At 45.1% G+C, this 12,228-nt stretch overlaps 1 protein-coding gene across 1 annotated transcript in view; it reads right to left on the bottom strand.

The window, feature by feature from the left end:
* Positions 1 to 12,228, bottom strand: part of LRRC56 (leucine rich repeat containing 56) — a 594,120-nt gene that overhangs the window by 196,222 nt on the left and 385,670 nt on the right. The window contains exon 9 of the mRNA XM_086958939.1: positions 9,161 to 9,338. Within this exon, the coding sequence (XP_086815065.1) occupies positions 9,161 to 9,338 (178 nt within the window). The remainder of the gene's footprint in view (positions 1 to 9,160; positions 9,339 to 12,228) is intronic.

The following is a 12,228-nucleotide window of genomic DNA, read 5'->3' as shown; positions in this document are numbered from 1 at the left end:
GGAGGAATCATGGGTTTCTATCATGGCAATGCTTCTGACAGGCCAGAAAGGTTGGGAAGAGTCAATCCTGCCATAATATTATCTTGTTTTTTTACATAGCGATTCCTACCACTATTTCATCCATTTTTAAGCGCTGTAAATAACAAATGCCGCTATTTCCAAATTTTATGATATTCAATTTACCAATCCCAGAAGGATGGAGCACTTAGTCTACCTACTTCCCCGGGATCCTAACTCCTGACCTTTGGACCTTGATGCAAGAGGGTGGCAGATGCTTAGACCAAGAACTCCGTGTCTGCGGTAGGGTAAAAGCACATACCGGGCATCTTCAGCAGCCTGAACACAGCCCCAGGCATATGATACAGTGTAAATGGGTGAGCCTCATCAAGGGAGTGCAAGAGCTCACCTGCGCTGCCCCTCCTAGTCACACCTAGACACATCACCATCACATCTTGGGCTGAGCTACCGATTTGGCATGCGGCTGGACTACATAAACTGGGAGACCTGTTCAGCGATGGTGTCTTTTTGCTCTATGAGGACCTGGCGGGAAGTATAGACTTGCCGCTGGGGCAACTTGTTACTAGCCACACTGGCACGCACATGGGGGATATGGCCACAGAGCCACAGTCGCATTTTGCAGTACAATACTTACAGGTTATGGGGATGGGTAGTCACATTGTGCATTGGTTAAGTGCCTCGTTGCTGACTCACACAACACCTCCACTGACACACTTGCAAGCCCGTTGGGAGATAGATCATGATCGTCACTGGACAGATAGGGAGTGGACAATGATCTTAGCAGGTCCCACACACATCCCATTGAATGTGAAATTCCGGCTCATACATGCTCCACTTGTTCTGCCACTGCCCTGCCTTGCACACATACTGGCAAGATATCAAGACCGATTATCCTCCTGCACGGAACGTCCAGCATCATACACTTGGGAGGCGTGTGTGCTAGGCCTTTTCCCCAGACCTAAAGGACACAGGGTCACTTCCCAATTACTTGACCTGGGCTTTATAACTGCTGAGAGGCCTATATTTTACATGCAGGTGGAAGTCCCCAGATTAAGGCCTGGATACAATCAGCAGGCGGAGAGCACGGCACTACACAGGGCGGACACCCTAGGACTGCACAAATATCCAGTAGCTCAGAACTGGGACTGGTACATTTCTCATCATCAACACAGGCGCCAGAGTAGGACACACACAATTGAGGAGAGGGGTGAAGGTTGGGAGAAGCAGAGACTGTACCATGTTGGAAAAGACGTTAGGAGCTACAATCACAGCATTACTGATGGCAGACATGCGGGAGGGTGGAGCAGCTCAGACATCCATGAACATTAACACGCACCGGAGGGCCGGGTTGTAGGTGGGGGGTATGACACAGTTGCATATCACTGTACTTGTGGACTCAAGTTGGTCACTTTATAGAAGTTTTTCTTCTTAACATAATCAAGAATCTTGCAATGTACGCTGGGCCAAACCGTTGTTTTGATGCCTGCACAGAATATATGTCAAATGCCGTAATAATACAGGTAGTAAGGAGGCAACTACCTTTGGTAATCCTGACTCAATACTGAAATTGTCATTTGCTGAATTCGACGGTTGTATGTCGTTATAACGCATACTTTTACCCCGCATGCAGTTACAACGCAAACGTGTTGAAGAGTTGAAGACACCAGAATGATTGACATATAAGCTGGATTTAGACAGCTTAGACATTAGAGATTTTCCACAGGCTCTCCCTGACATCTTTACTATGGACCCTTAAATCAGTTTGTATAGAGGTCTTAGCAATCCTAGAGACCCCTTACCTCACAATTATAGTAGAACTGTTCAATTGATTATGAACAAGATGACTGAATTTAATGTTTTATATGGTTTGTTCCTGTACCACTGTGTATAGATTTATGTGTACATTGTTTTCTGTTTTCTGTAAAGTAAACCAGCCATTAAGACTGTATAACTTAGTTATATCTGAGAAAGCGAAAACAAAATCACAAACAAGTAAAATAATGATATTGCCCAAATGCACACTGTAAGTCTTGGTGTTTGCAAAGAGATGGGCTCTAATATGTGGTACAGCCAATTCAAATGTCTTGAATAAAGAAAAAAAAAAGAAAATTCACCCGCAGATAAAGAAAATATTCTGTGGTTGTAATAATTATTTGGCAGAATTTATGGTACAAGAGGTATCTGTTATTTGTTTAGAACTGAAGGGAAGCGGCACACAAGTAGAACGTGCCCCATTTTACAGGAGATGAGAAATCTCTGATGGTCGTCCTATGCAATCAGTGAAAGGTACCCATTCCACACCACCATTACTGCTGCACTTCACAAAGGTCCATGAAGTAGTACACAACCCTGGGGAATCTAATCGCATACCAAACTGCAAGCCAAACAAGACCTACAAGACCCAAGTTACAGTACACTGAGATCCCCTAAATCAATCATTGCAGGCAACCGAGGAAGGAGTGATTCTAATATCAGGGACATGCTACAACAGGAAGCTCATAATAAATGTGAAGGGCCTTCCTGACATAGTATATGGTCACAAAATGGCATTCCAGTAAAAGAATTAACACAGTAGGGAGATGAAGCTGTGACTAAAATCTTCACAGAAATGTTCTTTCAGGAAATAAAGCAGAGATATGTTAATTGAGAAATAACCTGAAGCAAGGACTGGAAGACGTGAGCAAAGAAGCTGCAGAGCTGGGGAGTCCATACATCTGAAGACTCATCTACCGAAATAACTCTAAAGCTTGTGGAAGACAATGCAAGGCAACACATGTTAGACAAACAAATCATCACCTGCTAAGAGAAGCAAGAGGATTTAAAGAACAACTCCAGGCGAAACGACATATGTATAAGGGAAGCCCTGGTCAGAGCAGAGAGAAAGGACTTTAAAACATATGTGCAAGATCTACACAAAGCCTTTCTGGAAAATCTGGGAGATCTGTAATACAAACAGACAAAACTCAAAGGGCAGGCCCAGGATCATTGAGGCCCATATGACATGCCTATACATCTCCACTACTTTAATGAAAAAGACCTTGGGCCATATTATCAAGAACGGGGATAATATTATCGCCGCTTTAGCGGCAGGAAACTGCAGCTAAAGCGGCGATAAGGGGCTTGATAATATGCCCTTGTGAATTCCCATTGCAAAAAACACAGTTGATGGACAGAATGTAAAACAATGTCATACATTCACCCCAGTACAAGGATCTGGGCTTAAATCCATCGTTTTTTTGCACTCCACACCACCCTGGGTTAGACACTGGCTATATGCAAATCAGCTCTGACCCTGTGCCTCATGGGAACAGTCCAGTCCAAACTACCAAGCCATGTCTTTCCCAGACCGGAATCAACCATCCAAGGACTGGTTTCTGGCTCTCAGCCTTCATCAGCCTGGATAGCTTGACTCCAGTGGAGTGGAGAGCCTGGGACTCACGTCTGAGTATACCCAGCACACTCGGGGTGAAAATTGCAAAAAAACACAGTTGATGGACAGAATGTAGAACAATGTCATACATTCACCCCAGTACAAGGATCTGGGCCTAAATCCATCGTTTTTTTGCACTCCACACCACCCTGGGTTAGACACTGGCTATATGCAAATCAACTCTGACCCTGTGCCTCATGGGAACAGTCCAGTCCGAACTACCAAGCCATGTCTTTCCCAGACCGGAATCAAGCATCCAAGGACCGGTTTCTGGCTGTCAGCCTTCATCAGCATGGATAGCTTGATCTTTTGACTGGGGGTGAGTGTTTGATTGATTCAGATGTTCCGTCCATCACCACCCCCTTTTGTACCGCTTTTGACCGCCATAAGTGTGGCAGTGTATGCTCAGACGTGAGTCCCTTGCTCACTTTGCCACTGGATTTAAGCAAGCCGGGCTAAAGACTGCTGGAATGCCAGAAACCGGTCCTCGGAAGCTTGTTTCCGGTCCAGGGAAGACATGGCTTGGCAGTTCGGGCTGGACTGTTCCCATGAGGCAGAGGGTCAGACTGATTTGCATATAGCCATGTCTGAACTGGGGTGGCAGAGTGGGCTAAAGAACGGTGATGGATTAAACCCAGATCTTTTGACTGGGGGTGAGTGTTTGATTGATTCAGATGCTCCGTCCATCACCACCCCCTTTTGTACCCCTTGTGAATTCCCATAGCAGCCCAGGTTCACACCAGAACCTGGGCTTCTATGGGAATTCACAAGGGCATATTATCAAGCCCCTTATCGCCGCTTTAGCGGCAGTTTCCTGCCGCTAAAGCGGCGATAATGTTATTGGCGTTCTTGATAATATGGCCCCTTATTTTGGTTAATACCCGGAAAGGAGTACTGATGCAGATCTATCAACACCTTTCAGTAACTGTGCTACAAAACACCTTTTAGACCTGAAACTGTCCTGCAGTCATATAAAGATGTAGGGGCATATTACCAAGCAATAGCGATAATTATCGCTATTGCTTGGTTAGAGACAAAAAATTACCGCTGAGCTGCAGCGGTTTTTTATCGCAGATAAAACTTGGTATTACCAAGGTTTATCGCAAGTGCGATAAAAGTCGTCCACAATACATGAATATCGCTGAAAAGTCAGCAATATTTATGCATTACCGAGCTAATGCTCTTAGCCATGTTATCCACCTCCCATTGGATAACATGGCTAAGAACTGCTCAGGGCAGGTGTTAGCTTTTGGAGATATTCGCGCTTAGCGCGAATATCTCCAAAAGTTGGTAATAGGAGATAGCGATGTTAGCGACTGTTTCCAGTCGCTAACATCTTGGCACGCCCACTTTGCATGTCATTAGTGATAAATATCACTGATATGCAATGCTGGGCCCAAGATGGTCGCTATCTCCTACTAGCTGTCGCTAACTGGTGTTAGCGACAGCTAGGTAATAGGGAGATCATTTTATCTCCGCTTTCTTGGCTTTTAAAGCCAAAAAAGCGGAGATAAACCCCCTTGTTAATATGCCCCGTAGTCACCACAGTCATTATATTTGACAGGAAAGACAATCATCAGAATTGATCTGAACAAAGAGAATCTAAAAGGCACGCATCATTTGCATTCAGCAGAACAGAGAAGTAAATAATGGAACAGAATGAACTGGCACAAAGCATAGCAAGATATCTGTGTGAGAGAAAATCATGGCAGGTCGCCTGGGTGCAATCAAACAAATGTAGACTAAATGTGGCAGAGACATCAGAGACAATGCAGACTTCAGAGATAGATGAAGAACAGGTTGCAGACTGAGGAGGAGAATGACTGCAATACGGAAAACTCTGCTGTTGCATGGGGAAGCCAGAGAGAAGTCCTGGCCAAGACCTAGTGGTGCTTTCTACTACGAGGTGACCGGTCTTTGGCATGGGCCAAAGCTTGGCTTCAAACACAGGATTCCTCCTCTAACCGTAATTTACTACGAGATAAAATATAAAGTAGGATCCTGCTAGCTTCAGAGAGGGTTAAGTGGTAGGGGTTATGAAGAAGAGGCTGGGCGCTGTTTAGTAGGATTGAGTATGCAATGGGAAATAAGCTGTACATGTTTCCAATTACCAGTGCAACATTGAATATTTGGGCCTGCAGTGGCACTCGTTTACCACATACCCATTCCTATTCACTCTGCAATGAGATAATAAAGACTTTGCACAGGACATGAAGAGAGAGGCCTATGGGGTCTGGGTAGAGAGGGGATGTCAAACAGTAAAATATATACTCTATGGGTTATGAGGAACAGAGGGCGATTAAGACTTTCAAGCAGGATAAGCAAACTTTTGGGTAGTCAAAGAATAAAATATCTTGATAAATGCAGGGCAGTCAGTGGGTGCCACACCCACTGATAAAAGAAGGAGCCGTGGGGCACTCTCCCCCCTTGAGAAATTCTTCAACTATAATGACAATAGCCATACCATAGTGTACATTTTTTGACTACTGAACAGTTCTCGGGACAACAGAAAGATCACATTTCAGAAGAGTGGTAATAGGAATTAGGGCTAACCCAAGACAAACACTACTGACAGGACATCTTAATTGGAGCAAATAATTCTGTGGGTTATGTGGTGGCAGAGAATTCCTTTTCAAAATATTATATTGCTATCATGTATATGCCAAAGCACCTGGAGTTATATATGGATCATCCTGGAAGGAAGGTTAGGCTGTAGAGACTGTGGTGATAATGGTACATTAACTAACGCATGTCCTGTGGTCTTCCCTGTGTCTAGTACCCTTAAATCTAAATTCCATATTTTTAAAGCGCAACTTATCACCCATAAGGGGACCCAGGGGCTGATAGCCATTGGAGGGATTAAGTGAGCTGCTGCCTAGAGTCACATGATGCTGAGCTGAGCTGAGCTGCTGCCAGCGCCGGTGACCGAATCCCGAGTCCTGCTCTCCAGAACAAGCCCCTCTGCGGCTGCCCGAGGCCACCGCAGGAGGCCACTCAAGAGGGCGGCCCTCTAGTGCCCTCAGGCATTCCACACCCCCCTTTCCTCCCATAGGAGCAGGGACTCTCAGGGAGTCCCCTCCTGGGCACGGGCAGTGCTGCGTCATGTCCGGTGCGATAGGCGGGGCGAGGAGTATATATATATCCCCCACCTCGCCACGCCGACGACCTCTTTGTCGTCGCACCGGACACGCGCGGCCGCTGCCTCGCAGGACACGCCGTCTTCCACCCTACCGCTTACCCGGCGTGGTCGGGGGTAGGAATGATGGTGAGAATGTTGTAATCTTGTACCTTTTTTCGTTGCAGGTGGAGTTACAGGGCGATCTGGAAGCAACTGGGTACAGAAGGGTACCTCTGCACGGCACATAGGGGTGCCAGAGCCCAGGAACCTCATGGGAGGTTCCTGGAAACCATGTTGGCGCCCTGTTGGTCCTTCGGGCGGTTGTGGGCCTGAACAACCGGGGGCTTGCCTTGCTACGCTCCGCCCTGCAAGGGGCGTGAGTAATAAGTGTCACGTGATCTCGGAGGAGGATCACCAGAAGGGGCAGCACAGATGGGGTTCGCTCCAGTGCTGCTTGGCTCATCAGGCGGGCAGGTGGTGAGAATGCTGCCTGCCCTTGGTTCGCCCGTAAGATAACCCACCATATTACATAACGTTGTATGTAATAAACCTGCAGCAATTTTTCCCAATAACAAATTTGTGTTGTGTTCGTTATTTGCATGCATGCCATGTGCCTGGGAGTGGGGAGAGCTGTCGCCATGAGGGTACTATGGTGGCTGCACCACACATCTGCCCGAGAAGCAAGTACGCCAGGGAATTTAATAGACCACATGTTCATTCCAGGCAAATGGCCTTTGTCAGATCTTAGGATTGGAAAGGATGGTCAAGACAGCACATAGAAAGGAAAGGAAATGGACTTTAGAAAGCAGCAAAAACTTCCTTATCTTAGATTTTAAAGAACTGCAGTGCCCCCAGAGACTACAATGCTACTCGTACTAGAATTATGTATTTGGATCTTTATTAGAAGACAAATGGAAACAACCAAATTCAGAAGGGAACAGGGGGACATGCCAGTCGTTAAACAACAAGACTCGGGTGATGGAGGGCAGAAATGTCATGACAACACTTTTGAATTCAGTGGGTATACAAAGGGAGAGGGGTCCTGGAGGTAAGTTAGATTTAAAAGAGGAGAATTGGGGTGGTGGAAGTTAATTGTTATCTAAGGGTGAACCAGCATTTGTCTGTGTATTATAAAAATGTAATAAGAAAGAAAACATTTAAACTAACTTATGACGTTCATAAAACTGCAGTGTGTGTTAGAGTATTTTCTGCAAGCAGTGACATACAGGTGAGTGATAGCTGGCCATCTCCTAGCTGGGCAGATTACCTACACATACAAAGTACAGGCCTAGTTCAATCCTACATGAATTATGGTGCCTAAATACAGTTGTGGGCAGTGGCACCTGCCATATACCGAGGGAGGTAGTGGAGGCACATAAATAAATAAAGTTACCTTTCCTAGCAGCGCTACCTCCTCCTACCTTGGGTGTCTTCAGACAGCCACAGATGCAGGAAACTGCACTACCCAATCCTGGAGCTGCTTTTATAGCATGAAAGGAGCACTAGGACTGCATAGAGCAGGCTCTTCCAGCGCTCCTTAGAGCCCTGGAGCCCTGTGCTTTTTCTAACTTAGTTGTTTAAGACAGCTAGGTTAGAGAAGTTTAAAATGTACGTGTCTGGCTAGCCATCCCAAGGCGACCGGCTAAAGAGACATGCACATTTTAAAGCCCACAGCTCCCTGCTGCTGCCACTCTGCAATGCTGGCCTAGTCCGTCCTTACACATAGCTCAAGACTAATTGCGGAAAAATAAAACAGTAACAAATAAACGTTATTACCGTTTTATTTTCCAGCTGTGGGGCGACGCTCCTCCGCTCAAATGGTGGGTTTGTTGACAGGCCTGCTATTGACATAAACGGTCTGTATTCCCTGAAATCCCTGTTACAACCATTACACTGAGGAACAAACCCATATACAACCTTGTTCATAATTATCTACAATGCAGAATTAATAAAGTGACTCAGTTAAAGGAACCTTATTTCTGGCATGTGACTTATATCACTATCGCATTTCCAGATGCATTTTTGTACAGAAACCCATCTCTATATAAATTAAGAAGGTTTTCCAACATATGTACAGGAATTTGTAAATGTACAGGAATTTATATAGCACAAATCACCTGGTATTCCCCTGTGAGATAACCCCGGCAGGGTGTCCGCAAGGTGAAAGCCAGGCATCCCGCCACGAGGGGCCGTTGTGGAGATTAAGCAAGCTATTGCCCAGAGTCGCAGAGTGTGAACCCGTGAATCGAGTAGGCACCGGAGAGAGAATTGTCGGGTCCATGGACATTTTAGGACTCAAGACCCCGCCGAGCCAGGAATTGAACCCTGGTCCCGGGCTGACCTCTGCTTCCAGGTCTGCCTCCTCTAACCAGTGAGCCACACTTCTCCACATTGCATATCAATGCATCCTTTGTGACTCCCCCAACAGCTGGAATCAAAGAATGATTCATTATATGTCTCAGAAAGCTCTGGCTTTACAGGTCTCAGTTAATGAGCTAAAGGTTCACCACTTCTTAATACAAAACATGGGGTTTACGGGCAATAGAAAATAAGCAGATTTTCAAAGCAGGAAATTCACTTATATGAATACATACCACGTTGCACATCATCTTGAACTATGTTGCTTTCCTTGATGGACTCCTTGACCATAAGCCAGTCTTCATTGAGGACATTAGAAGGACGACGGCAGACCTGGTCCACTGGCACTTCATCCAAATATTTCAAATGAGGGATGAGTTTTCTCACTTCTGCTCGGTAATTATAATCTTCTGTCTGAAACATAATTCACACAAATGTATAGGTTTTGTGACAAAGGTTTACAAGGGTACCAAAATCAGATCTAGCCTCGAAGCCAAACAGCTAGGATAGCATTGGAATTCTAGAAATAATACAAAGCAATATAAATCACAGCGGTAACAAAAAAACGTGGAATCAGTGCTAGCTATAAAACCGTCCTACCAATCCCTTTGTATACAATTCACCACTTCCCTGTTGCCATCACTCCACCGAGTCTAATTTCTTTGGAGATAAGGCCCCCCTTTTTCTCACTTCCCAAATGATCATTCGTGAATTCCACCGACAGCATCTATTGTAAGATAATTATTTTCAAGACAAGTAAAAGAGTTTAGAGGATGACAAATCGTCTCCATGGCGTTTGTAACAAACCTTCAGACTGCACTAGTTGCAGCTTCGTCAGCCAATGTTTAACAAGCCACATAGTATTCTCATTAGGTTTTTGCCTGCGCAAAAAGCTGCGCAGTGCTCAGCTTTCACTTAGGTGAAACCTAAATAGTGGTTCTGTGTGCTTTTTTGTAATGTGAGAGGCTCACTGAAGAAATTTCAGGCTAAGAATCAATATTGGCTTGGTATAACACGTTTGAAGACACTGTGTTTATCGTAAAACTCTCACTGAAAGAAGCGTGGGCTGTGTGTGTCTGCTGTGTGAGTACCTGAAAAAGAAGTAGGTTGTAGGTGTGCTTTCAATGGATTTTGCGCATTAGGCCATGAGTATTCTATGCTTGCATCAATTAGGCACAGACTTTTTTTTACTATAATTCCACTTTGTTGATAAAGTTTTCAGTGGAAACCCACAGCATTGTTCAGAATAATCAAACAAAAAGTACAATCACCATACACAAATTCTAACAGTAATTCTAATGTATTCAGTGCAAACCATTTTAAGCCCCCCCCACCTCCATAACACACCCTAACAAAAAGAAACAGGGTAGTTTCCCTCACAGACACACAGCCTCTAGACCAAAATCGCACTGTATCGAATAATAAAAAGGCCCAACTCTGTTGTGTTAGGATATAAGTGACATTACTGGGGACAGCTAACTAAAGTCTGCCCCAAAGCATAATAAAACAAACTTTATCTGACTCTAGTATGCCTGCTTCTCCATTACTGAGGTCTTTTTTTGTTTTAAAATAATTTTATTATTTTTACCAAAGAAAAAAAAAGAGACAGGCAGATCCATGATATGGAATTAACATGACAATTCTGTTCCCGTACATAAAGTGAAGAGAGCCCATGAAGTAGTGTGGCTCACTGGTTAGAGGCGGGAGAGCAGAGGACGGCCCGGGACCAGGGTTCGATTTCCGGCGCTGCAGGTTTCTGGACCAGGGTCAGCGGACTCGATAATTCTCTCGCCTCGGTGCCCACTCTGATCAGCGATCACACGCGGCAACTCTGGGCATTAGCTTGCCTCATCTTCACTAACGGCCCCACCAGACCGCCGGGGATGCCTGGTCTCACCTTGGAGATACCCATTAAGGGACCATCTCTCAGGGAAGCCAGGAAGGGTTTCGCAGCGGTCGAAGCGCCTTGGGACCCTCCGGGTAAGTAGTGCGCTATATAAATGCCTATACATTTACATTTTACATCTAAGCACATGTAACAATGGATGCAAATGGGAATGTATCATAGATCGACCGGTTATAGCTGAACAGACAACGGTCATATTATAATCATAGAGGGTCAAGGATCTATCTGAAAGTCGTTTGAGTCGCAGTGAGATTGTGGGGACCCTTACATAAAAGAAGTGTAAAATGGCAATGATAGAAGGGCTCATAGAAAGAAGGGAAAGAAGCGAGAAACCCCAGAGAAAGAAGGGGCAGACGAAGAGAAGTAAAGAGGGAACGATAGGGAGAGAGACGCTACCCTGAGTCTGGCTGATAGAACTACCAGGAATTGTGGTCGGGTCCCACGGAGTGCTCCGCAGAGGTCGAGAAACAAACACTGATCACCTTCTATAGGTAGGGAACAGACTTTATTGAGGTTTGCTTCTCTGTAAATATTTATGGAACCAGAGGCACTGTGTGGTGTTCCTTAAAGGTAAACAACCTTTACAACGAAAATTTTACAACGCACTACCATTACGACGCAACTTTTATAACGCAAACCCTTACAACGCATTGCGCTGGGGGGCACTCTAGGATAGGGAATAGGTTTAATTTACTATCCAACACCTTCCCTACTATCCACGGGCACTGGAGTTGGAATAGTAAATTAAATGATTCACTATCCAGCGCCCCAAAGCACTATGCGTTGTAAAGGCATGCGTTGTAAAAACCGCGTTGTAAAGGCATGCGTGGTAAAAGCATGCGTTGTAACGTCATACATCCATCCAGTTTGAAAGTATTGTCTTGGTGCCCAGAGACAGGAGAAGGTCAATCAACACTAAGGACTTTTCAGTAATATCTGCTGCATACGGATTTGCATGTAAGCCCAAAGCAATAGTTAAAAAATCGATTTCTAAAGCTACGCCAGTTATTTTGTGTATCAATGTCTGTAGCCTTTCCCATAGTGGACGAGCCATCTTACAGGTTAAAAAACATATGATTAAGGGCCCCCACCCCCTCCTCACATTGGCAATAGGTTATCAGAGGCTCTTAGACCAGTCTTATGGAGTCTCAATAGCATCCAATATGACTTGTGAATGGAGCAGAATCAGGATTGTGCTAGAGCTGGGAGATCGCCATCATTTCAGCCATGTGGTGTCTGGGAACGTCATGTGAGGTGAGGAATTTACGTGAATTTCCCATGTCCGTGCAAACGATCTCAGTACATACCCTTTGGGAGAATCTAAAAGTATATATATATATATATATAAATATGCGATGTAATGTGACCTTTTCTCTGTAGTTACTCTGCCGTCCGGGA

This window comes from Lissotriton vulgaris, chromosome 2_1, assembly GCF_964263255.1.
Source record: "Lissotriton vulgaris chromosome 2_1, aLisVul1.2, whole genome shotgun sequence".
NCBI lineage: Eukaryota > Metazoa > Chordata > Amphibia > Caudata > Salamandridae > Lissotriton > Lissotriton vulgaris.
The sequence above is the reverse complement of the archived record's forward strand: the minus strand, read 5'-3'. Positions and strand labels throughout refer to the sequence as shown.